General features: G+C 25.5%; 1 protein-coding gene across 1 annotated transcript in view; it reads right to left on the reverse strand.

Annotated features, from left to right (window-relative positions):
• Positions 1 to 1,574: 1,574 nt before the first annotated feature.
• The window catches only part of LOC132924247 (galactosylgalactosylxylosylprotein 3-beta-glucuronosyltransferase P-like), a 51,121-nt gene continuing 28,246 nt past the window's right edge, over positions 1,575 to 24,449 (reverse strand). The window contains exons 3-6 of the mRNA XM_060988437.1: positions 15,958 to 16,115; positions 13,284 to 13,460; positions 9,399 to 9,512; positions 1,575 to 7,738 (exon numbers count right to left, since the gene is read on the reverse strand). Coding sequence (XP_060844420.1) covers positions 7,631 to 7,738; positions 9,399 to 9,512; positions 13,284 to 13,460; positions 15,958 to 16,115 — 557 coding nt within the window. The 3' untranslated portion in view covers positions 1,575 to 7,630. The remainder of the gene's footprint in view (positions 7,739 to 9,398; positions 9,513 to 13,283; positions 13,461 to 15,957; positions 16,116 to 24,449) is intronic.

Here is a 24,449-nt window from a genome sequence, read left to right on the forward strand (position 1 = left end):
AAATCATAATTATTGCGTATAAAATATTTAATTTTTAAATAATAAATAGTAAATAAGTAAATATAATATCGTGTAAAGACTAAAACATAACATATATTAATAAGTTCATTATTATGACGATATAATTCATAATAATATCTAAAACGAAAAACTTGCGAAAATTTTCAAGTAATTTTGAAGTTAAAAATTCATAAAATTTTTGTGATTTATACCTAAGGTTAAAAAACCCAATATAAGGTTCTCCATAACTTTTTCTTCAAATAACTGTAAAAATAACTCCAGTGTCAATATAGAAAAAATTGTATGAGCACATTAAATTAAATTTTTTACGAAATCGCGTAAAATAACGATATATACTTATTATACTTATTACAATTTAAATATAGCTAATAATATAATATATCCTACTAATTATCCTAAACTGACAAATCATCTCCATTCAGAATCGTTTTTCGTATACAATGATACCTGTCATTACATTCAATTTAACACATCCATTATAGTGACCTACTCACCATCACTACTATACAGCAGAGCAATACCAACTTGCCCACCCTTTTTATTATTTAATTTAATATTTTTAATATTTATATTATTGAATTTTGTATTGACAATAGACAATAGTGTTATCTATTGAAGAGATGTATTAATGAACTATATTCATATAATATTACCTAATTTAGCAATTTGTATAATTATTTAAAAAATCTTGTAAACAGTGAATATTATATTAATTATTAACTTTTTAACTTAACAAATTTAATTGAATGCGTAAAATAATCGAATTTAACGATTATAACGGGTTAAAAATAAAAATAAATGTTCATAGTTTTTTTGTTTACTTAAAAAATATCAACGTTCCGTATGACGTGAGACTACTGAGTTCCTAATTGGGTAATAAGTAGTAATTCATATTTAGTATTTGTGATAATGCGAGTGGATACATTTTTTTCATATAATTTCTTATCAACCCATTTTATTTTTTCGTCCTGAATGATTTAAATTGTGGCTATAAAGATATAAATATGTATAGTAGGTACCTAATTATTATTTTAATGTATTTTGAACAACATATTTTAATTTATAACATTTAATAGTTTAAGTATTTTAGTTTTCATGAAACTGTTTATACTTTTAACTTTTAACTTAAGATATTATTCACACCAACAATAGGTTAGACATTTTTAAAATTTTAGAAACTATTTTATACTCTATCGTCTATCATCATTAGATTTTATGTTAAAGTAACTTCACTATAAATTGTCGAAAAAATTACTAACTTTCCTAGCTTTGACAAAATTATCAATTATATTACCTGAATATTAGGTACATTAGTTCACTGCTGTTTATTTGACATTCAAGGTATCGTCATTGTTAATTTACACCAGAACTGCTAGTTTACAGCTATAAACCTTAGGAGTTTATGAATTATTTTATTCAAATATTATACATTATTGTAACTCATTAATTATTATTACAAATCAGGAATAGAATAGGAGGCATTTTAAATGATATCTTAGCTATTATAAAATTATATTTTAATCAGATACATACAATCAAACAAATACACAAAATTATATCAAGCGGAAGTTTATTGAGTTTTTTTTTCATTTAAAAATTATTGTTCATTACAAAATCATTCTTATAATATGTTTGGACCTAGTCAAAGACAATATAGGTACGCCATTTCAGTAAGTATATAAGTGAAACCATACAAATGTTTATGCAAGAAAAAATAATTACAAAAAATTGTCATTGTTTATAAATATGTATATAATATAATAATATATACCTACACAGTATCTTTATTCATTATTATATAGGTATATTACGCGTAGTTTTGTACAATATATTATATCGATCATACAAACCAACTATACAGTATACTTAAATAAATTAACAAACGGTTCATGGTACAACAATATAATTAATAGTTGATAAATAGTTTAATGATTTACGTATATTGTGATCGTATAAATGAAAATATTGATTTGTAATTAAACTCGTCTCTTGAACGAGTAGATACGTGGATTAAATGATTTATTTTAAATTACAGATCTCAATTACGTATTAAATAATAAATAACAAGCACAATCATTGTTATCGTCAAAAGATAAGTTCAAGCAAGTAAAATTATAGTTCAGTGCTTTTTTTTATTTTGAATGAGCAATCGATTTCCATATCTATATCGATTGGAATTGATTTAAGAAGACGACGATTAAAGGTTTTTCATTTTCATTATTCGCATAATAAATGACGTTAAAACAAATTTACGCCGAATTATTATATCGATTTGTAAAATTATTTTAGTGTTAAAATACAGAAAAATATTATGCATAGTCAAAATGAAAAAAAACATTATTTCCGTGTGAATTTAATTGTTTATATTTTTATTCTGATTAATAAGGTAATACGCTGGATATTCAAATTTTCCAACATCACAAACAATAACTTATTAACTTATACACATGTAAGATTTTTTAATGGAAATTCTCAAATCAATTAAGCACTGTTAAAAACGTTGTTTAATTTTATTTTTGCTCTAAAATCTTTTTACAACTATAAATTAGTTGAAAAAATCGATGATGTAGCTACATGTTTTTGTTAAGTTACACATGTATACGTGGTAAATGAAAATTACAAATTTTGGTGTGATGTAAAGGGAGAAATATTTACGAAGGATATAAAGAAAATAATTTTGATTTCAATAATAATAATAATAATAAATTTAATTTAAATGCATTGTATTTGATTTTTGATATATGCTAAATAAAGCAAGTCAATTTAAAAATCAAAATATTATTTTATAAATGAGTATTATGTATATTGTATAGTACCTATAATTTTTTAATAATTATTATAGGTATAAAATTCATAATTTATTTATCATCAATATTGTTGGGTACGTCATAAGTTATTCTACAGTTTTCGGTGTTAATGATAAGTCTAAATATAGGTAAATGTAAGTGTAGCTGAAGTACGAGTACACTAGTATGTGATATAATTCAATGACTATAGGTAGCTTAAAGTATGATTCTATTGATGAGTTTAAAAATTAAATATTTAAACTTAAAATATACTTAATATTGTTTTGTTAACCTAATCATTAAATCGATATTTTTAATTATTTCTATGATGATGGATAAACAATATTATATTAAAAATAAAATAGGTAACTACACTATAGAGATTAATAAATCAATTCTTGCCAAGAGAAACCAATTAGTTGAATTTGGATTATTGTTGTACTAATACTTGAATCGTATAATTTTTTTTAAATAATAGTAATACAAGTTAGATTATTTTAGTATAATATAATGATAAAAAGGTGTAAAAAAATATGTTGTGTGACGAAGACGATTGACAACATCTACGATCATCACATGCAAAACTTTTATCAAGTTTATTTTATGGCACCCTGTTTGCTTATTATTTGTGCTTTATAAACGATAATATAATATTCCAAGAATTCATTGCAAATACAACAAAAGATATTATTTAGAGTGCCAATATCACATTAATCATTAATCTTACATTCTTACATTTTTGAAAACTACTGTGAAATGTATGAAAAAATGATATTATCTACACATTATATAATATATTACAATAATAACTATATATGATATTATATTATTTTTTCTAAATGTCATTGAGTCAGTAAAATATATATAATATCAAAATAATGTTGTATTTTGAATTGTACAATGTAAAATATTCTTAACATATTATTAAAAAAAAAAAAACAATTAACTAAAACAACAATGTTTAGGAAAAAAAATATTATATACCTAGTAATAATAATAAAATAAAATAAAATACACTTTAATCATTATTTATAGGTTTTAAAATTTGATGATATGGTCAAAAAATGTTGGATATGTTTGAAAATGATGATTTAAAAATAAAACATTGGAATTAAAATTAATAAATAAATAAATAATCACATACATAAGTATAAATTAAAAAATAAAAACTTCGAAGCACGGAAATATGATTAATTGTACAAGTGTTAAAAGTTACTCTAATTATAATCCATTATAATATAAATGAGTAGTTTTCATATAATATAATATTATAATATTATACCAATAATTAATATTTGGTCGCCCGAGATTATCTAAAAATTAGCTACCTATAGTAGCTGGTACTGCATTGACTAATATAAATGATTTGATTTCAGTTGTAATTAATGTGAACTATTTAATACAAATTAGGTAAAACATAAGTAGATAAGCCGACGATCATTTAAAAATAGTAATTATACTATTCGTTTAAGATACATATTATCTAAATATTTTCGACTATCGTATACAGTCATAACCACCTATTCAAGTTGCAACTAATTTCTTTAAAGTCAATACCTATATATATTTTTTACTAAGTATTTTTCATAAGTACATAAAGTAGGTACCCAAAGTTACGTACCGAAAACTTGATAAATATTTTCTACAACAATTTCCAGAGTAATATCTTTGTTGCGTATTATATAAATTATTACATTTTAAAACTTAATTTGAATAATAATTGATAGATTACAAATATTTTGATTAACTTCCAAACTATAATAATTAGGACAAAAATCACTACATAATCAGGAATCGTGTAATATAAAATACATAGTATTATATTACACAGAGGCGTTTAGGCCAATTTAATCTACCATATATAAAACATTATACATAAAATCCAATAGTCCGTCGATTTAATCTGTACATGAAATCATCAATTATGCCCTTTCTTGTCTTTAAGTAGGGTGTAGTGCACCTTTTTACCGAATGTGTGAAAAATCGGCAGTCAAGTAGTGCACGCGGTGTTCTTATTCCATTAGCAGCCCTTTTTACAACCGTCCCCACCGCGAGTGTATTTGCCAAATTAAAATCGCTGGTCGGTAAACGTTTTCCTATTACCTACCTATCGTACGTTGTCTGTCTGTCGCGTATTGTCCACTACAATCTCAGTCCAGGCGCATGTATTAAACGACGAATGCTCGATAGCCCGCTTGCAGCGATAATTACGCATACCCTGTTTTACAACCTCGGCAAATGAAAACAATATGTTTGTATTGTTCTCGTAATTTTTAATGAAATCGTAAAAAAAAGTACCTATGTACGGTCGTGTTTTAAACAAAATTCAATAAACGCGATTGTCATTTTTTAAACGTTGCTGTAAGTGTACTCCTATTTTTTATATTTTATGTAAGTTTTTATGATACCGCTACTATACTCGGGGTTGAGTTGATTAGTTATAAGTAGGTACGTCTCGAGCGTTTGCCTTACGAAAATAATGTTATATAATAATGTTAGCCGCTGGTGCGATCGCGTTGGCGTAATTTTTTTCAACTCCCATTTGACGAATTTCCTTTATCCTTAATCTTTCCGCCCCTTTAAAATTAAAGAAATATTTTGCATTGTCAAAGTATACATAAAGCGATTATAAAGGCAGCCGTAAACGTTAACAGAAATTTGATTTCTACGAAACGTGTTCTTTTAAGGTATGGTACTTTAAGTTGACATCGGTAAAATAGTTAAAGGACTTTTCAAAACGCAATCGTACAAATAATATTACGTATTGTTATGGGACACGCAGAAGACTACAACACGGCAGTCAACAATATCGAATTTTTATTTTCGTTAAATTTATTTGGCTGCATATTGTTGTAATAAAAATAATGTGTAGACAAAAAAAAGTGAAAAAAATTTGTTTATCAATTTTTCATGAAAAAAATTAGTAAAAAATACACATTTTATGGTTAACTGTTAATACCTTCTGAACAGTTAACTGGTGTGTTATCGGTGTCGGACAAAAGTTCTTGGTAGTTGAGACTTATGACGGTGTTCTAATGGTGCAGAAAAAACACTTTAGTCGTCAAGAATGGTCATTATTATTATGTACTATAATATTTTACTCGGAACACGATAACGTTCGTAATTATATAGAACCACGTAGGTACCTACGAAGTCCCGGCAGCGGTCTTATACAGTATTGGGAACTTTAAGTATTTGGTTGTTTATCCTATGCACTTGAGCAACTATGATAAAATTGTATTATCAATTTTATTTCGTGACCAGAAATATTGACTAATATTTATATTTTATAGATTTATCAAATGTCATTATGTTATAATAAATTTTATCAGTGAATTATAAAAAAATTCAGTCACACATGTATAGTGATCGGATATAAACGTTGATCTTAAAACTGACTACATTTATATAACAAAAATAAATAAACATAATGTTTTTCGATTGAAAACTTTGTTTTTATTGAATCTAACCGTTTAAAAACGGATCTTTTTATTTCGGCGTATCGATAGAAAATGTAGGTTATAGAAGAACAATTCATTAATTACTCGCATCAAAAATTATTGTTATACAAATTTTAAAATTGCCCAAACGCATAATACTAAATTTCCCAAACCACACAGAGACAAATGTACAATCAAGAAAATAAAACGTTCGACGACTATAGTAAGGTATATGCAATAATAGATTACACAAGCTTAGTACTAACAGGACTCGTCGCAGTCGTTATATTCAGGGACGGTTCTTGGGAAACATATTACTTGAACATTTTTTCGAAGAACACTAATTTTTTTATGCAAATTAATAACAAACACGTGTTATACCCCCCAAAAAATAGAAGATAAATTTAACAATATGTGAAGGTACTTTTGAAATGAAGAGTGTACGAGGAAAATTGTGTGTAATATATTATACAACACGTATTATGCTAATACGCGAATTGTCACTTCCAGATCTCTCTTAATCCGTGCCCGGTCACTATCTATACTCACGCGTGTGTTTTTATCTCGGTTTATACCGCACGTTTGGCATTCGTCTATGCGGCACGTAGTCGAAAATACATTACAATACTACGTACATCACAAAAAAGATATTCAGAAGTTACAGTGCAGGTACATATCGGTTACCTACGTGTTTCTGCCATTTGGTAATTAAGATCGGATCCTACCGATCGGTTACCACAACTTAGTAATAATACCTATTCTTGTTTTATAAAAATAATCTTGCGACTAAAAATACTAAACTCAATATAAATAGTTACATAAAATAAAGTTCATTTTTCCTTTAGGTTTGTTGGATTATATACCTAGGCTTAGAAAAATAACAATCAGCCGAATGTCATACTTTTCATATTTTTTTAGCGTTCCAAATAATGTGCGAGTTCGGTACATCAGCTTTATCGAAAACTACAAAATAATAATAATAATAAAAGTACTGATTAATAAACGTAAGACCGAGTGTCCCTCACTCCTACCTTTCCAGCTATGACAGGGAACATGACTGACTAGTATTTTGAGAAAACAAATCGGTTAACAAAATAAAAAAATAGCATTTTATAATAATAATAATAATGTACATATAACTTATAAACAATAGATAATTTAAGTTACGAAATGTATCTACAAAAATTGAGGGCGCAAATAAATAAAAAGACAAAGGAAAGACGAAATCATAATGCCCGGGAAAACTATACTAATCAAAAACCGTGATTGAGCAAATCTCAGATCACGGCTAAAACAAATCGTATGTGTATACGACATGGCATAGGTATATAAAAAAAAACAGTTTTCAACCAAAATCCTTCGACTACGATGGCTTTTAATGTGTCAGACTATGATGTCCTTTAAGCGAAGAATGTTTGTGTTTTTGTATTTTTCCTTGTCCACTTTCAGCGATGGTTCATTCTTCTTCGTTTGTGTGTGCCACACTAGTATCTTAAAATAACAAATGAAACACGTCACAAAAGGTGCTGATAAAAATTCATAATATTATGATTTACAAAAATAAATCCTGATTTATAATTTTGCCAAAATTCACTCAATAATTTTTTATACAAAAACTGTTAAGTATATTATACACAGTATAATGCATGTAGAACAAAATATATATCTTTAGTATATGTATTAATCAAATACTATTCGAACTTACGTAGTATCCACAAAATATACGACACCGTGGTTTGACCCAATTACGTATGTTATACTCGATCATAATATTAGTAGTTTAGATAATCAAGTATTCTCTTTTATTTGGTAATAATATATAAGCACATAGAATAAACACGTATATATTGTTATTAATTATGTAATGCAACTCAATGTATGCCGATGATATATTTTTCGTTTATTTGAAATTATTTGCGAACATCGCACTGACATAGTATTATGTATATGATTGATATAGCGCAATTTATTTTTAAATGTAGTATACCTGCATATAATATCTTTATACTGAATCTATTATGAAATCGACACAGTGGAAATCTGTATTTTGACACAAGATTCTTGATAAGTTGAAGATAAAAAAAAGTAAAAACCACTAAATTTCTATTGCCAAAAATACTGCAACAAACTGAACGAGAAAAGTAGTAGATGATTTTTTTTTTGCTCTTACAAAATAGGCAGGGTTAATAAATTGCACGCTCAAACAAAAAAATAAATCTATGCCAAATATTATGTCTAAATTCACACAGTCGATGTAAAAAAATTAAAATGTTTCCGCGTCGTAGTAAAGATTGTTCTAGTGCAAATTAAACTCTAAGAGGACATCAATACAAGTTATTTCTGTCTTATATAAATTATAAATGGGCAACATAGAAAATTTGCGTTTAGCTGTTTAAGTTTTGTATTGTTAATACTTAGCTTTAATATTAAAGTAAATTATCTAATTAAAGATAATAATATTATCAATACTCTCCCGTTGGTTTTTTCCAATTTTTGTAAATTTTTAAGTGAGTCATAAGCATTTTTTAATTTTAATATTTTACATAGGTACTCATAATTCGATTAAAAATTAAAATAAACCGTGCATCCTTTTAAGTGAAACTAATAGGTACAATGTTTTGTGACAGCAATAAAATATAGTGGTCTTAGTTAAGTATAGGTTTGAAATGTTTGAACCTTGATTTAACCATTTGTTTTGGGTTTGGATATTTATGATTTGTGCATGCAATGAATAGTTTTGTGAAAAATATTTTAAAACTTCATGTTTTAATGTTGTAGAATACAAACTATAATTTTTATTTTAATAAAGATGTCATAAAAATAGGTATACAATATTAATTAGATAGGTAAACAAAAGTTTTAAATGTTTTTCAAACCATTTTACTAGTAAATATGTTTATTCATTTAAATCAATTTCTAAAATTGTTCTGAAATGATTAAACGTTATCAAAAATTATATTGATATTATTATTACGTAAATTTGAATTCAAACGATTTAATTAAATTTTAATCAATTGATTAAAATATTTAAAATACGCCGTTTTAATATGTTAACAGTTTTCGTACATTGGCTTACTGAGGCCATTGAGTTGTGTGATCAAAGTATTGAAAGAAATAACCATTTAATAATTAATTAATGAACAGCACTTACTTTGGTGCAATTATCTGCTTTTAATTCAATTTGATGAGGTTCAAAGGGAGCTAAGGTTCTCAAAAACCCATCTTCTTCGAATCCTGGTTTATAGGGCATTTGAGCATCAGGCCTCTAAAAAAAACACGTGAAACACCAATATTAAAATCCATCCGCAGAGAAAAATATAATGTTTTTTTTACAATATTATAGTTAGAACCCGGATATTTATGCAAAAAATATTGTTGAATATACAAATATTTATGTGCATAAAAATTTAAAAGTATGCAAAATAAAATTCTTTTTTACTCACTTAAGAAAACTTACAAAATGTATTATAATAAAATAAATAATTATAAAATATAATTATAAATAAGCAATATAATTAATATTATAACTAAGCTATTACCCTTAATTATTATTTATCATTGGTAAATGATATTATCATGTTTACATAAATATAAAACAAACGACAAAAAGGTAATATTAATTTTGAACGAATATCAACACGAAATAATTACAAAATGTAATTTAATATTTTCAAACTGGATACTTCTGCAATTGTCACATAGCATAAATTTGTACTTGGAGAAAAACTTTTGTCTACGTCGCAAACTCTATAGGCGCATATTTAAAACAAGAAATGTCTTCAGGTAACAACTCTTCAATACTTTCATTGAAGTTGCTTATTTCCAAGCTTAATATTCCATATTTTTTTTTAATTTAACAGTACTTGTAATAATTTATTTGTAGTGAATACTTTGAATGACCAACGGAATAGTTTCTCTGAGATAAGAATCTGATTTTTCTATTTTTGTGACGGTATTGACAACTTTATATGCATTGACAACTGGATAACATTAGCGCAAGTTCATTTTTTATTGAAATATCTATAAATAATTCTTGATCAATTTGAATAGACTTTACATAGTTTTCATTAAATGTATTGACAACTTCTTTAACTTTATCGAAGTTCGTTTCATAGTAGAAAGCTCAAAGCTTGATCAAGCCAGATATCCCAACAAGTCATAACGGGTTGGGTGATAAACTTAAATTTTGGTGAGATTACACCAACGAGCAACCGTCACTGATTAATATACCTAAAAGACCCGTCGTCATCCGATAACTGATAAGCGATAAACTATAGGCCCTCCGAAACTTTCTATGTAACATACTGACAGTATTGATGTTATCGCGCCGTTATCTGAAATTATTTGACCAAGAGTTTAAACCACTTCTGAGCAAAATTTAAAACAATTTTGATTTACTTTTCATAAAATATGCAACTTTTATGCAAATATATAGAAATATGAAATTTATAGTCGTTTTACATAAATATGCAAAAATATGCAAATACAAAATTGACAATAGATAGATTCTATTTGGTACTATTATGAAATGTTAAAATTTTTAATCAAAATTATTAGGTGAATTTTAGAAGAATATGCATTTGCATAAAAATTCACGCTCTAATTATCAAAATGATACACTTAAAAAATTATTATTTAATAATGTCATATATGTCTAATAATGCGTATAGGTATATAGATTATAGGTGCTGAGAATTAATTTAAACGCTATAGAATTAAAATTTGAAGGATATGCGTATGTAAATTTTTTATTTAATATTAAAATTCATTTTTATAACTGTTCGAACTTCAATAATTTATCAACTAGGTACATTAAGTTAAAATTATTTGTAGATAAATAAATTAAAAATTCTAGTTTGTAAAAAAAAAGGTCCGACAAGAATCCGGATTTTAGATATTTGACATTACAGTGAGTTTTTTTTTGTAGTTCATGATTAAAATATATAATACAATATAAATATGGAACAATAACAAGTGTATAGACAATTAAAATATTATTATGTATTCAATTCGTTTTTATTAACTACGAATATCTCTTATATATTTTCGTATTTGGGTCTGACATAAGTAATTTGTTGAGTAATTCGGGGAAGTGCTTAATACGTTATAAGGTTTTCTCGGAAGGTCTAAAAGTTCGCGGACAACCAAAGGATTATCCGTCACGGCGAGAAAGTAGAAAAATATTATCTAAAATATTAAAAGTGCGAACGGAAGTATAAAAGTAACCTTTTTGAATTCTTACATAATATTTCAAACAGTTTTTACGTGTTTTTATATTAAATTTAAGTACTATTAAGTATTAACTATAAACTATTCAAGTGGAAATTAAATAAAAAATATTCAAATACTCTTAGTGGATTATAATACGTACGTATTAAACTAATACTACTTAAAAGTTACAATATTTATTTTAAATAAAAACTATCAAGAACCTACTCGAATAGTAGTATTATATGTACTTAATAATATGCTATATAATGGCATAGGTACTTATTAATACGTGGAATTGGACACTGTTTTAAGTAGGTTATTTAATAGGTATGAGAAAAAAATGTAGTGTCATACTGTCATTTTCATATTTAAACAACAGTGTGAGATGTAAATGTTGAAAACATAAAATATTTTAGTTAATGGATTGTTAGAAAATCAGAAAATAATACGGAAGTGAGCGGAAATTGTCAACTTTCTAAGTGCTTATTACTCAAACCCACGTAAAGTCAGGTGCAGTTATGAAGAAGGGTTAATTAATCGATAAATAATCGATCATCATAATTTTTTTTTACCACCTGTTCGAAAAAAAAACATAACATATTCTATATAAATCAAAACTGAACATCGTTCAGAAAGTTATATTATTTTGACTAATATGAAGAAAATCGCTTTTAAAAAAGGAACATAATATACAAATAAGTTAATCAAATCACCTTAAACGTGTTACCTATTATAATATTACGGTCTGTATGCAGGTACTATTTACTATTTAGTTACTTTTATTACCTACTACGATAATTATTCTCATTTCGAGGAATCCTGAAAAAAAATATTTTAAGCAACAATAATTACACATTAAACTTTAGGTATTGAATAATATTTCTAGGAATAGTCGACTAGAACAAAGCTGCGCGTAATAAGCGCTACCGAGATATTTTACTTATTACTACTTAACAATAATGTATAAGCCAATGTATTGTATGTATGTTTTTATGTTATCTTTAATTTATAGTAACTGAATATGATAAAATTACTAAAAATACCTATCTAAAGGCATCACTATTAACTTATAATGAGATAAATCAATATCAATAATCCCAGGGTATTCAAGTATTTTATTTATAAAAGATCTCATATTATAAACACCAACATATTTTCGCACATTAAAAAGCTCGTATTGTGCAACTTTAAAATTTAAAATGGTAGGTAATCGTTAAAAATGACGACGAAAAATGAAAAAAATATTTTTAAAAACTCACTTACAAAAAAAAATTTAAATATGCAGTATTATTTCATTTACACTTTTTGTTATACTTTTATTTTGTTTTAATAAAATATGACTTGTAAGACGTAGGTATAATGTAAAGTGAAATAAGTTTTTATTTCTGGAAATCTCTTATGTACCCTTTTCATCTTTTAAAAGGTAACCCTTTTTTAAACCTTTTTATATCGCCTTTCATTCTTTATCTATATTTGCATTAATATTTAAGTAAAAATGTTACTCTTGTTAACCATCATCATAATGTGTATGTTAGAGAATAATAAATTGTTTTTCCAAGTGTACCTTATGTTAACTTTTTTAAATTCGATAAAGGTGATGAGAAGATAGGTTAAAAAGTATACGGGTAAAAATTTAAAATTATTTTACTTGGAAACGTTCCACAAAAATACAGCTATCGTTAAAATTATGTTTAAATATATCTTATTAATATAGTTTTGTTATTTTTTCTTAAGTATTTTTTTTATGTTTTTTTATTGATTTTTTTTTCGGAATCCAATTAAAATATGAACATACATAAACATAAGTATTGAAACGTTGACTTACTTCTAGTAGGAATTTGACGCTAACCGCAAACCCAGCCATATCGACTGGAAACTTCCTGCCTGCGATCCAACCATCGTAAAACCCAATTAACTGGCCATTCTTCACAATTGGTGTACTTAGGCCAGTCCTTGTGCACAATCCTACGGGCCACATGGATACTTTTTGCGTATAACGCATCTGTGTACAGATAATACATTATCATGAAGTAAAAACGTACTCAAGTCAGTGTAACAATTAATACGTAAATATGTATATATAAAACGATTGATTATTTGCTCAATAAAGTCAATAAAAATTAGAAAAAAAATTACATAAAACCTATGTGGGGTACTTAAAAAAAACTGAATAGATTATCCGAGCATCTTAGGATAAATAACTATTTAACATTTTGACTGGGAAATATTTCTGAAGAAATATTATTGGATAAATCGGAATAATACACTTGAAAAATTTATCTATTTGACTATAACTATTGATTGCATTGGTTTTGTACACAATTAAAAATAATACAATTATAAATTATAAAATTATAATAAAATTGATTTTTTTTAAACAATAATATATTATTTAAAAAAATTGTCAATACTCATTTTTCCGCGGCGATACCGTTGAACGTAATTCAAACACTTTATTTTCATTTTTATTACCTTGTTGTGTATTTTATTTTTGGTGGTGATTTATCAGTGTTGTAAATTTATATTTTTAAATTTTCATCTATCACTCGAAATAAATTACAGACAGGTTGAAATTATTGACATTGCAAGATTTAATGCTAATACGCATTGGGAAAAGCAGATATTTTTTCTGCAGATACCTGATACCTTATAATTTCCTAATCAAAATTTAGATCACCTTAGACTAAACATTCATCTCGCTCAATTAGTTCAAAGCGTAATTTATAATAGTAGGTACCTACTAATTGCAACTTGTAACATTTCGACAATTATCATCAAACTCGAAAAAAATTCTGAGCGGAAATTTATAATTTTAGAAATTTTATATATTTTTAATAACAATAATTTAGGATTTAAGATTTTTTGTGTACCTATTTAAATTGCTGGTACTCTGATAGAAATATAACATTATACTATCAAATAAAAAAAAACATGATAATATATAGTTATATCTAAATACATTCTATAAATAAGGTATTATAATTTAACTTAAATCCTAATAAAACAATTAACCTTATATTTTTAATAATTGTAGTTAGAATAACATACGAGGGCTGGTTATTTCATTTTCTAATTTAAACAAACTAAAAACAACTAAAATATTTTATATGATGTTGTTTCTCTTCAAGCTTTTGACAAAACAAATTTAAAAAAAAACAAATTGATGTATACAGTTTATAAATTATTTTTGTTTTTAAAGAATTTACTAAAAACCAATCCAGTTTTACAGACTATAGTATATACTGTATAAAAAGAAAGTTTGACGACGAAAAATATTACAATACTGCAAAGAACTGAATTTATGGGTAGGCATTCAGAAGTACCGCCCGAAACTGTAAAGATATTATTTTTGAAAATAAACTAAATTTTTTTTAAATAAAAATATTCACAATTTAAAAAAAATACTCAGCTGAGTATAAGTATTTAATATTTGCATAATAGGTTAGTGAATATTTAATTTTTTTTTATCGTAAATATTATCAATACTCATTAATATAATAACTATGTTACAAATAAATAGAAATATAATTCCTTATACATTTATTTTTAATAAATATTATAAAAAAAAAAGTATACAAGAAGTACTAAATATCAGATTAAGAAGGATGCCATAGGAAAATTTCAATCAACAAAAAAATATATAAATTGAACAGCATTACAGTGTAATCTATAAAGTAAGTACATTCATTGGTGTAAATAAGGACAAGGAAGTCATACGAATATTAAGTACATATATTTTTTTTATAAGTTTGAAATACAACCCAATCAAAATTAATTAAAATTATTGTTTTGTGGTACAGTTTTCCTGATAAGTGGCAATACAGACGACAAATATTGTTTTTTTCCAAAGAAAAAGTGGTAAAAAGATAATTTGACCCATTCATGTTATATTTTACCACATATTTGTATGTTCGTCAGCAACTTAATTTGCTTATAAATTATAATAGATATTAGATATAAAATAAACATTGAATGTTATTCTTTTGTGTGAGTATCTTATTTATTAAATAAAAATTTCTCGATTTATGATAGTTGATAGTATTATATAATTTATATATACTCATAATTAAAATAATTGTAACAATTAGTGAACTATTTCCTTTGTCAATTTTAAAATCAATAATTAGCTTAATAATATATTGATATTTTTTGTTTAAAAATTATTATTGAAAAATAAATAATTATACACTACGTCAAAACAATATAATTGCCATTGATGTACACGCCAAAATAAAATAATTAAACTGTATGTTGAATCATTAATTTGGTTGAAATAATATGTATAAATTAAAGTATTAAACGATTATTGTTGTATTTTGAAATTGATATATTTCTAACCAAATAATTTTGTACTAAATAACAACTAACCGTCGAGTGATCAAAATAAATACATAATAGATAATATTGATTATTATAAAATATATACTTGTACTGATTAAAGATTAAACCATACAAATGGACAATGTGCAATAAATAAATAAATAAATAAAAATATTAACCTCATTGAACAATCTGACGTCATAAGTGTTATCATCGTCGGCGAAATACACTACGCCTTCGACGGCGTTCTGTCGTATCCATTTTAGACCTCGATTCCGATTGGCCACACCTTTGGGTTTGGCACCACGGATTTTTTTAAATCTTTCCGGCATCGGTGCTGAAAAATATTTAACACATTGTAATAATAGTTTATGTATTGTTGGAGCGTGTTGACCATATTTTAGCAGTGCAACGAGTTAATTTTAGAGATAGTCTTTGATATTTGATATTTAAGCCCGCGGGGTTAAATCTGTTGAGGATTTTTGCTTGTTGGAAATTAACCTCCCCCTAATCATCGATATGTCATAAAATTATGTAAAAATGATAAACTATTGCGAGGCTGTATATGCATACAGACTCTATTCGCTGAAGTAATTGAATACGTAAACCGTATTCTAAGCTCAAAGTCCGTATACACGTATTATAAGAAGAAAAAAAAATCAATGTTTTGAAAAGCGTTATTTTACACAAGTTATATTCCCCTTTGTATCCCTCAGACTCATCCAACGCGGTGTATATAACTTTATCAGCTTATATACATTGAGTAGTACTTCGCCCCGTTGGTCCCCAGTGACCTTAACAATACACCCAGATAGAACCAAACCTCGATCGATGGATTTACCACCCTACGTGGACTTATAATATATTTATATATACCTATATGGTTATATATATATTATTGTGATTTTCACAAAACTTATATCATATTGAACATAAGAATAATAAAATGTATAGCGAAACCTTGTCATAAGCGTATTTAATATAAGCCAATTATTGTAACACTGATGAGAAGAAAGGACCCAAATCGTCATTTTTTACACGTTTATAAGAACAATAAAGCTAAAAAAATCACTAATTAAGTAAATTTATTATACACATATTTATGTTTAGTATTTATTAAAACGAAATATCAAAATAAACCTTATTTTTCTAGGATGGGAATATTTTTTCAAAAAAAAACTCATAAATAGAACTTTTTTTTTCAATATTTTAATTGTTTAATATTTAGATCATTGACTTAAATTGGTGTGCTTAAAGGCTCCCCCCCCAATATTTCTTAATTCAACTTCATCAATATAGTAAACTATATACTAATATTTATTAAGTGATATTTATAGCCTCGTTCCCAGATTTTTAACCATATTTACGTCTATGATTTAGATACCTAGACTTAAAACAGTTAAAACTAATTCGTCGCAGGTCGCAGGTATAAAACTCTTGGGTTTGTATAAAAAAAAAAAAAAAAATACGAATAGCAATAAAATAATATTAATGAGGATTAATTAGTCGAGCAATACAAGTGTATACTATATATAAGTCAAGCAGAAAAACGAAGAGCTTTTTGTAACTTATCCACCTAATTAAAGAGTTATAGATACTATAATATTAAAATATAAATTATAATGTTTACGTACACGTTTTAACTAAGTAAAGGTGGGTTCATATAATATTTTATCGACGAAATTGTCGTTTTATTATTTTTCTTCCGTTATTAATTATCAGTTACATACCTACCTATATCTGATCGTTTACTTTTTATCCAGAACACATTTAGCATACTCTATTTAAGTATTATTATCAATATTATAATAATCAAATAATATGATATAAGACCACGAGTGTAGTGGTAAGAATAAATGTTAGGAATTTTGGACCTAGATGGTGCAAATATATTCATTATTCATGATACCTAACAAAAAAAAATAAATATTTATTTCTATATTTTCCTAAATATAGTTCATGCATAGAAATTTGTTGTTGAACACTCGGACACGCACAAACTCACACAAACATACATATAAATATGCAATACTAGCCATTATAGGTACATATATTTAAGTTTCATCGTATCAGATGTTTACATATTACGATATTCTAACGCGTTCGGAAAATATTTACTCCACAAGCGGAGATGTACAGGTAAATGTTTATTTTCAACCTTTTTTATGATAATACGTAGGTAAATCTTTTTTCTCTTAAAGTCTTTACAGTGTGTGCAATGAAGAAATTATAATATTATTCCAACAAGGTGTACGAAGAGGTAAAAAGAGGTACCAATATTTTATGAACGGTATAATATATGGAATAAAGAAACCATCATTATGAAAACGCTGTGTCAATAACGATAACTGAAAGTTTTTATTTTTAGAAATGTTTTGAAAGTATAATGATAATATAGTAAGCATGATATTATTATTTTTAATATTATTATTTTATGTCATTTCGTACTTATACTATACCTAGTTTTATTTAATAAATTTAAACTGGGGCTTTTTTTATTAAGTTTATACTTATTGCATGCTTTATACATAGATTATACGTAGGTATTATGTAGACATTATTTTTACTTATTCAAAATTAACATAACTAGGTATTTATTAGGAGAGTAAAACAAAAGCACGTCATATTATTTAAATGACTACCATTTTATTTCAAAAATAGAATATTCCAGAAACTTAGAGTTTGTTGAGCTTAACTTCAATGTAAAACGCCAAAAACTAATTGCGTCACAGCGAAACGTCACGTTTACACAATTAAAAACTTTCAAATCCATTAAGTTATAATTACACATTTTTTTGATAATTTAGGATATGTACTTATGTCACTCTGGAAATGTGGTATTTTTATAATTAAATTTAATATAAAACGTATTCCATGCACAATAACTATTTTTAATCTAAGTTAAAGCTATTATATGAAAGTTGAGTCGTTGAAAAATCCAACCAAAAACATTTATATTTAGGTAGCTGAAGTGTAAAATTGAAATATCGTTTCTGGAATTTTTTTACATTTTAAGAGATTTCACTAAAACGGATTTAATAGTCACCATTTAACAAGTTCGTAAAAAAAAAAATGTAAATTAATATTTATAAAATGTTTATTTTATTTTTCATAAAAAATCATCACAACAATTTGTTACCTATATTATCTGTTTTAAAAAAACTGAAATATAAAAGAATACCCATCGATAGAAAAAATACTTAAAATAGTTATTTTGGTTAAAAAAAAACAAATATTAATGTATTTTTGGTGATGAAAATAAGTTCCAGTATTTTTTTATTGATCTTTAATTCGGTTGCAAGGGCCATTAGTTACAGTGTCTCAATTACTATTAACAGTTATTTATAGTTTTTACATTATGTTACATACTTACATTAATTTTACATCGGTATAATATTAATGATATAAATTATTTATTTTCAATAGAATTATTATTATTATTTGTTGTTTAGTATGTACGTTATCATCGTATTTACGCAGTATACCCTTCAGGTGCCTATTAAATTTGAATTGGATGCATTATTGTATTTATATGGCTTATTTGTTTACCTTTGCGCGTAAATATTTTCAATTCGGCTAATCCTTAGCTGAATATTTATGTGCTACGACTGATTACTATAATTGACAAATTGATAACAATTTGTTTTGATATTTGATCACTATAACTACGCGTCTTCGTTAGTGAAACATTAATAGGACAAACTGTGGATATGGTTTCATCTCAAAACATATTACACTATTTAAACTCAACCACAACGTAGGTACTTACATTATGAACGATAAACAAATATAACATATAAAATAGGTACGTACTCATGGGCTGACTAGCGTCCTCAATTATTATAATTTATAACTAGGCCGTCGCCATTCGCGTTTTTATTCGATAAGATTAAGTTGGTACTCAGCAATTTTATAAAGGTTTGCTTGAGCAAAAAAAAAATATTAAAATTATATTAAATAATTGTTAAATCATCGATACCTATTTGCTATCCCAAACGATGTTGAGTTAGTGGGGTGATTATAAATGCTTTTAAGCCCATAGATAAATAAAATAGGAAAAACAATTTTGAGAATCACAATTGTGTACATTAAAAACACAATTTAATTTTCACGTTTTAGACAAACTCTAAATTAGACGGATAGTGCTACACCATCACAGTGATCACACTATTTCTACAGCACTAAGGTGCACTACAAGTTATTGTTTCAAATATATATATTATATATAAATATCAATCTGAAAATGTAACTTCTATTGACAATATAAACCAACACATTTAACGTCACAAATTCTGTCGTATAAAGTGTTTATTGAAGTCGTATTATATTATGTTGTAACGATTTTTAGAAAATTGATGGGTTTTAACAAGTTCCGAGACTACGCGACTATATTGTTTTTTCCTGTGAATCCGTCATTGTCATACATCAAATCGTTACGATAAAAATACTCGACGACAAGTAGGTGTATATAAACAACGTGTGTATATTATATTTCTATAGGTCGAGGTCACAACATTTATTTTCGAAAAATAATTTGTTTCTTTATCATCGGATCTATTTGAAAGAAGTATTCGTAAAAGTTGCTATTATACAATATATATGAATAAATCTACTTTTATAGTTTTAAATTAAATTTTAAATATTTATTAGTTATATCATTATTATTATTTTATGTTTTTCAAATTTTCAATAATATTAAATTAAAATATGCTCACTATCGATTTACTAAAACGGCCCTTTTTTGTCATTAAACTTTAATTAAATTTGACTTCTAAAATAATAATATGAGCAAAATGACGTATTTAACATAACCGTCAAAAATGTTTGGTGATGCGATGTTTTGAAAAATTTTTTTCGCAACAATGACATTATACCTAATTTATTCTCAGACAATAACGATATAATAATATTTTATAACAATAATAATTATAATTCCATTTTTTAATTGGATTATTACCTAGTCGCTGTTATTTATTAATATACATTTCGAAGTTCAATTGTTTTCGTATGTATCTTTAGGTTACCTACATGGCTACATGTATGATATGGTTATGGAGTCAAAACCAAATTTGTAGTTTATCGATTTAAACTTAAAATTATGTTTGAAATTTATGAAATGAAATATTTACAGTATAATATTATGATTTAAAATTTAATTTTTAATTTGTGCGTACTATTCAAAATCGATCTGTCAGGTATGTAATACCTATGCATTTATTAAACAATTCGCTACTTCAGTGGTTATTACATACATTATATATAAGTATGTATATGAAAATCGCCATGTAAGTAATTTCGGTAAATATTTATGTAACGTAAAACGCACTAACTCGCACTTTATGATTTCGTAATATTATTGTTGTAATTATGGTTGAATTTTATTGACCATATATAATTATACATTGTAATTTAACCCACCGGTTAATTTGGTAAACGAAAATATTTAAGTTTTTCAATTTTAAATAACATTTTAATATATTATACAGATAATTGAATAAATATTAAAATTAAAAAAAATAAATACCTACAAAAAAATCTTTACAAAATTCAAACCAAATGTTTCGATACTACACATATACAATAATATTATGACGCATACCAACGTTACATTAATTGATTTTACGAGTTGGTCACTTCTGTTATACGTTTCATTTATTATGATTATTATAAATATATTTTTTTATTATAATTATTTAACAACTGACGGTTTGTGTTAATCTGAATGACATAAAGATATATCCGTAGTTTTAATTTTGTCGGTTAGACATGCGCGTAGGCGTTTCCAGCTTAGATAATTGTAAAACTGCCGGCAATATAATATTTTGTGCAGATAAATATGACGGACGTGGGTTACATGTACTTACACCAGACGAATGTCGTTCGTACTGCGCATATTTAAACAATAATAATTATATATTAATATATTAATTATTTTCCCGCTTTGACGATTTCCAGTGTGTGACAGTAAGTAGGTAGCTAGAACTACACGTGTCTAAAGTGATTCGATAGTATTAATAATAATAATATTATTATTATCGTTTACACGTGTTTACGCGTGTTTGCATATTTGTTTTATATCACCGCCAACGAGTGTTATAGAGATTGTTTACAAACTTACAATATAGTTTTCACGGGTGATACCTTAGGTCCTAAGTTATCCCCCTAAGGCTTAGGACAAGAAGATTAAGTTACTCATTCATCATTATTTATTATTTACTTTATAAATCGGGAGTTTTTTTTTCAATAAACGTTTTTGTTTTTTAAAATGACGTTATATACCTCGATAGCCGGAACAAAATTATATAGGTACCTATCTACTGAAAATATTAATATAAAATGAAAACTGTTGAACTAAGTATCTAAATTAATATTGTTTTGACTATTATCAGCGTAATATATAAGATATAACACGGTGAATATAATATATACGCTTGGTAACTGCATGGTATATATTAAATATGAATGACGAAGTCTGAATAAAACTTCGAATTAAATTTTTTTTTTGTATCTCATAATACTAATTATCACTATGAAGCGTAAAAGTAAAAAATCCCCTATATAATTGACAAAAAAAAATACGGGGCAAATGAGAATTTATGCGCCAAAACATATTTTAACAAAATCGATTTTGTTTTTTTTATTGTAATTCAAAAAAGATAAAATATAGAAATTAACTGTTTTCCAATTATTTATATTAGCTAATTATTTAGCTATTTATATTTATAATATTTAAATTTTTAAGTTTTTTTTCTATAAATTTTGATAAAAATGTTTGTTTGATTAAAAAGCTTCAAAATTTAAATCAAGATTTCTCATAAGTTGTACTACCTAGCTTATGAAGCAATTTAAAAATATTAAAAATATATATTGACATTTTTTAAACGTTTGAAGTTCAAATGTTGACGAAATTACTAATTAGTTAAAACCACGAACATTTTCAAATTATTTTATTTTTAATATTTTAAAGTTTTAAATTTCAATTCTTTAATGCTTAAAATGTAATACAACATTTCTCTTAGTTAGTTTTATAGCAACTTAGAATTCTTAAAAATACATACGTGGCATTCATTTTTATGGATATATTTCAAGTTAAAATTTTGACGAAAATAAATAATTAAATATTTTTAACATAAAATAACGATTTTAATTATTTTATTGTAATTATTTAAAAAAATTTATTTATAGAGAATTGAAACATCTAAAATATTTTTGATTAATTTTAAGGCATCTAAATTATTCACAACTTTCTGCGGTACCTGTCAGTTTTCACTTAAGAGGATGTCAACGCAAAATAATTTTCTCTCTTTGACTCATCTCGAGCAGTGAGCACATAGTAAATACGTAAATGTTTGTCTCAATCTAATAAGCGTAAAACATATCAAATTTTAGTTCAGCAGAACCAATTTTATGTTGTTAACTTAAATATTAGAATGAAGTGACATATGATAAAATGTAAGGGTAAGAACATAATTTGTGTTTACTTTAAAAAAATCGACGTTATAATGTTCTTTTCTTTTAAGTTTAATCTTAGTCCTTAGGTCAATTTAATAACTCAAAATTGGTTCTACTGAATGCAAATTTGCTTTGTTGTACGTTTACAAGTCTGGGACAATATTATACACATGAGTTAGTTTTTCCCTGCAACGTTTATAGCATCAACTACACCAGTCCGGGACGTCTAGACGTCTTACTGTTCACTACAGGACACACGTATCTTTTAAGTAATATTAATAAAATTATTATTATTCTATGATATAAATGTGATTTACTATTTAAAAAAAAATTAATTCATCATATGACTAATTGAAAAATATTATTATTACTAATAACAATATAAAAATAAAATAAAATGTGCGTAGAGATATAGGCTGCATTTTGGCTAACCTTTGGCTATCTTTGCTCAGAATTTTTTTTCGTATATAATTATTTATCTCTGAATTTAAATTTGACACACCCGTTAGGTTAGATTACATGGATGTATATGTAATTATCAATTGACCTACTCAATGAAGAGGTAAACTTGACACTAACCATACAGCTAAGCGACTTCCCCGTTTTTTACGTTTTAAAAAAAGTTGGACAAAAAGTCCGAAAATACAAAATATTTTATGTAATTAATATTTATTTAAAAAATTTAAAAATGTTTGTAGACATTATATAATATACACGTTATATTATTATATTTTTTTTTCTATTTTTTTATTTTCATTTATACTTATATCATTTATTATACATTTTAATTAATTTTAATAGGTACGTAGATACATTATGTATTTGAAATATTAACATACAATCACACGATACCTTAGGAACAACAATATTAAAATTTATTTGTAACGAAATACATTAATTCAACAATCAATGAATTTTATTTTCACGTTAACTAAATTAAAACTAAAAATAAATAGCATATATGATAAAAATATATAAATTTGTCATTACTATAAGTACCTCTAACTATACAATGGATTTCCGTTATATTTTTGTTAGTTATACGAAAATATAATAATATAATATGTGTACAAACATTTTTAAATCTTTAAAATAAATATTAATTATATAAAATATTTTGTATTTTCGGACTTTTTGTCGGACTATAAAAACTGAATCCGGACTTTTTGTCCAGCTTTTTTTAAAACGGACTTTTGTCCGCGATTCTTGTAATTTATGT

This window comes from Rhopalosiphum padi, chromosome 3 (assembly GCF_020882245.1).
Source record: "Rhopalosiphum padi isolate XX-2018 chromosome 3, ASM2088224v1, whole genome shotgun sequence".
Taxonomy (NCBI): domain Eukaryota; kingdom Metazoa; phylum Arthropoda; class Insecta; order Hemiptera; family Aphididae; genus Rhopalosiphum; species Rhopalosiphum padi.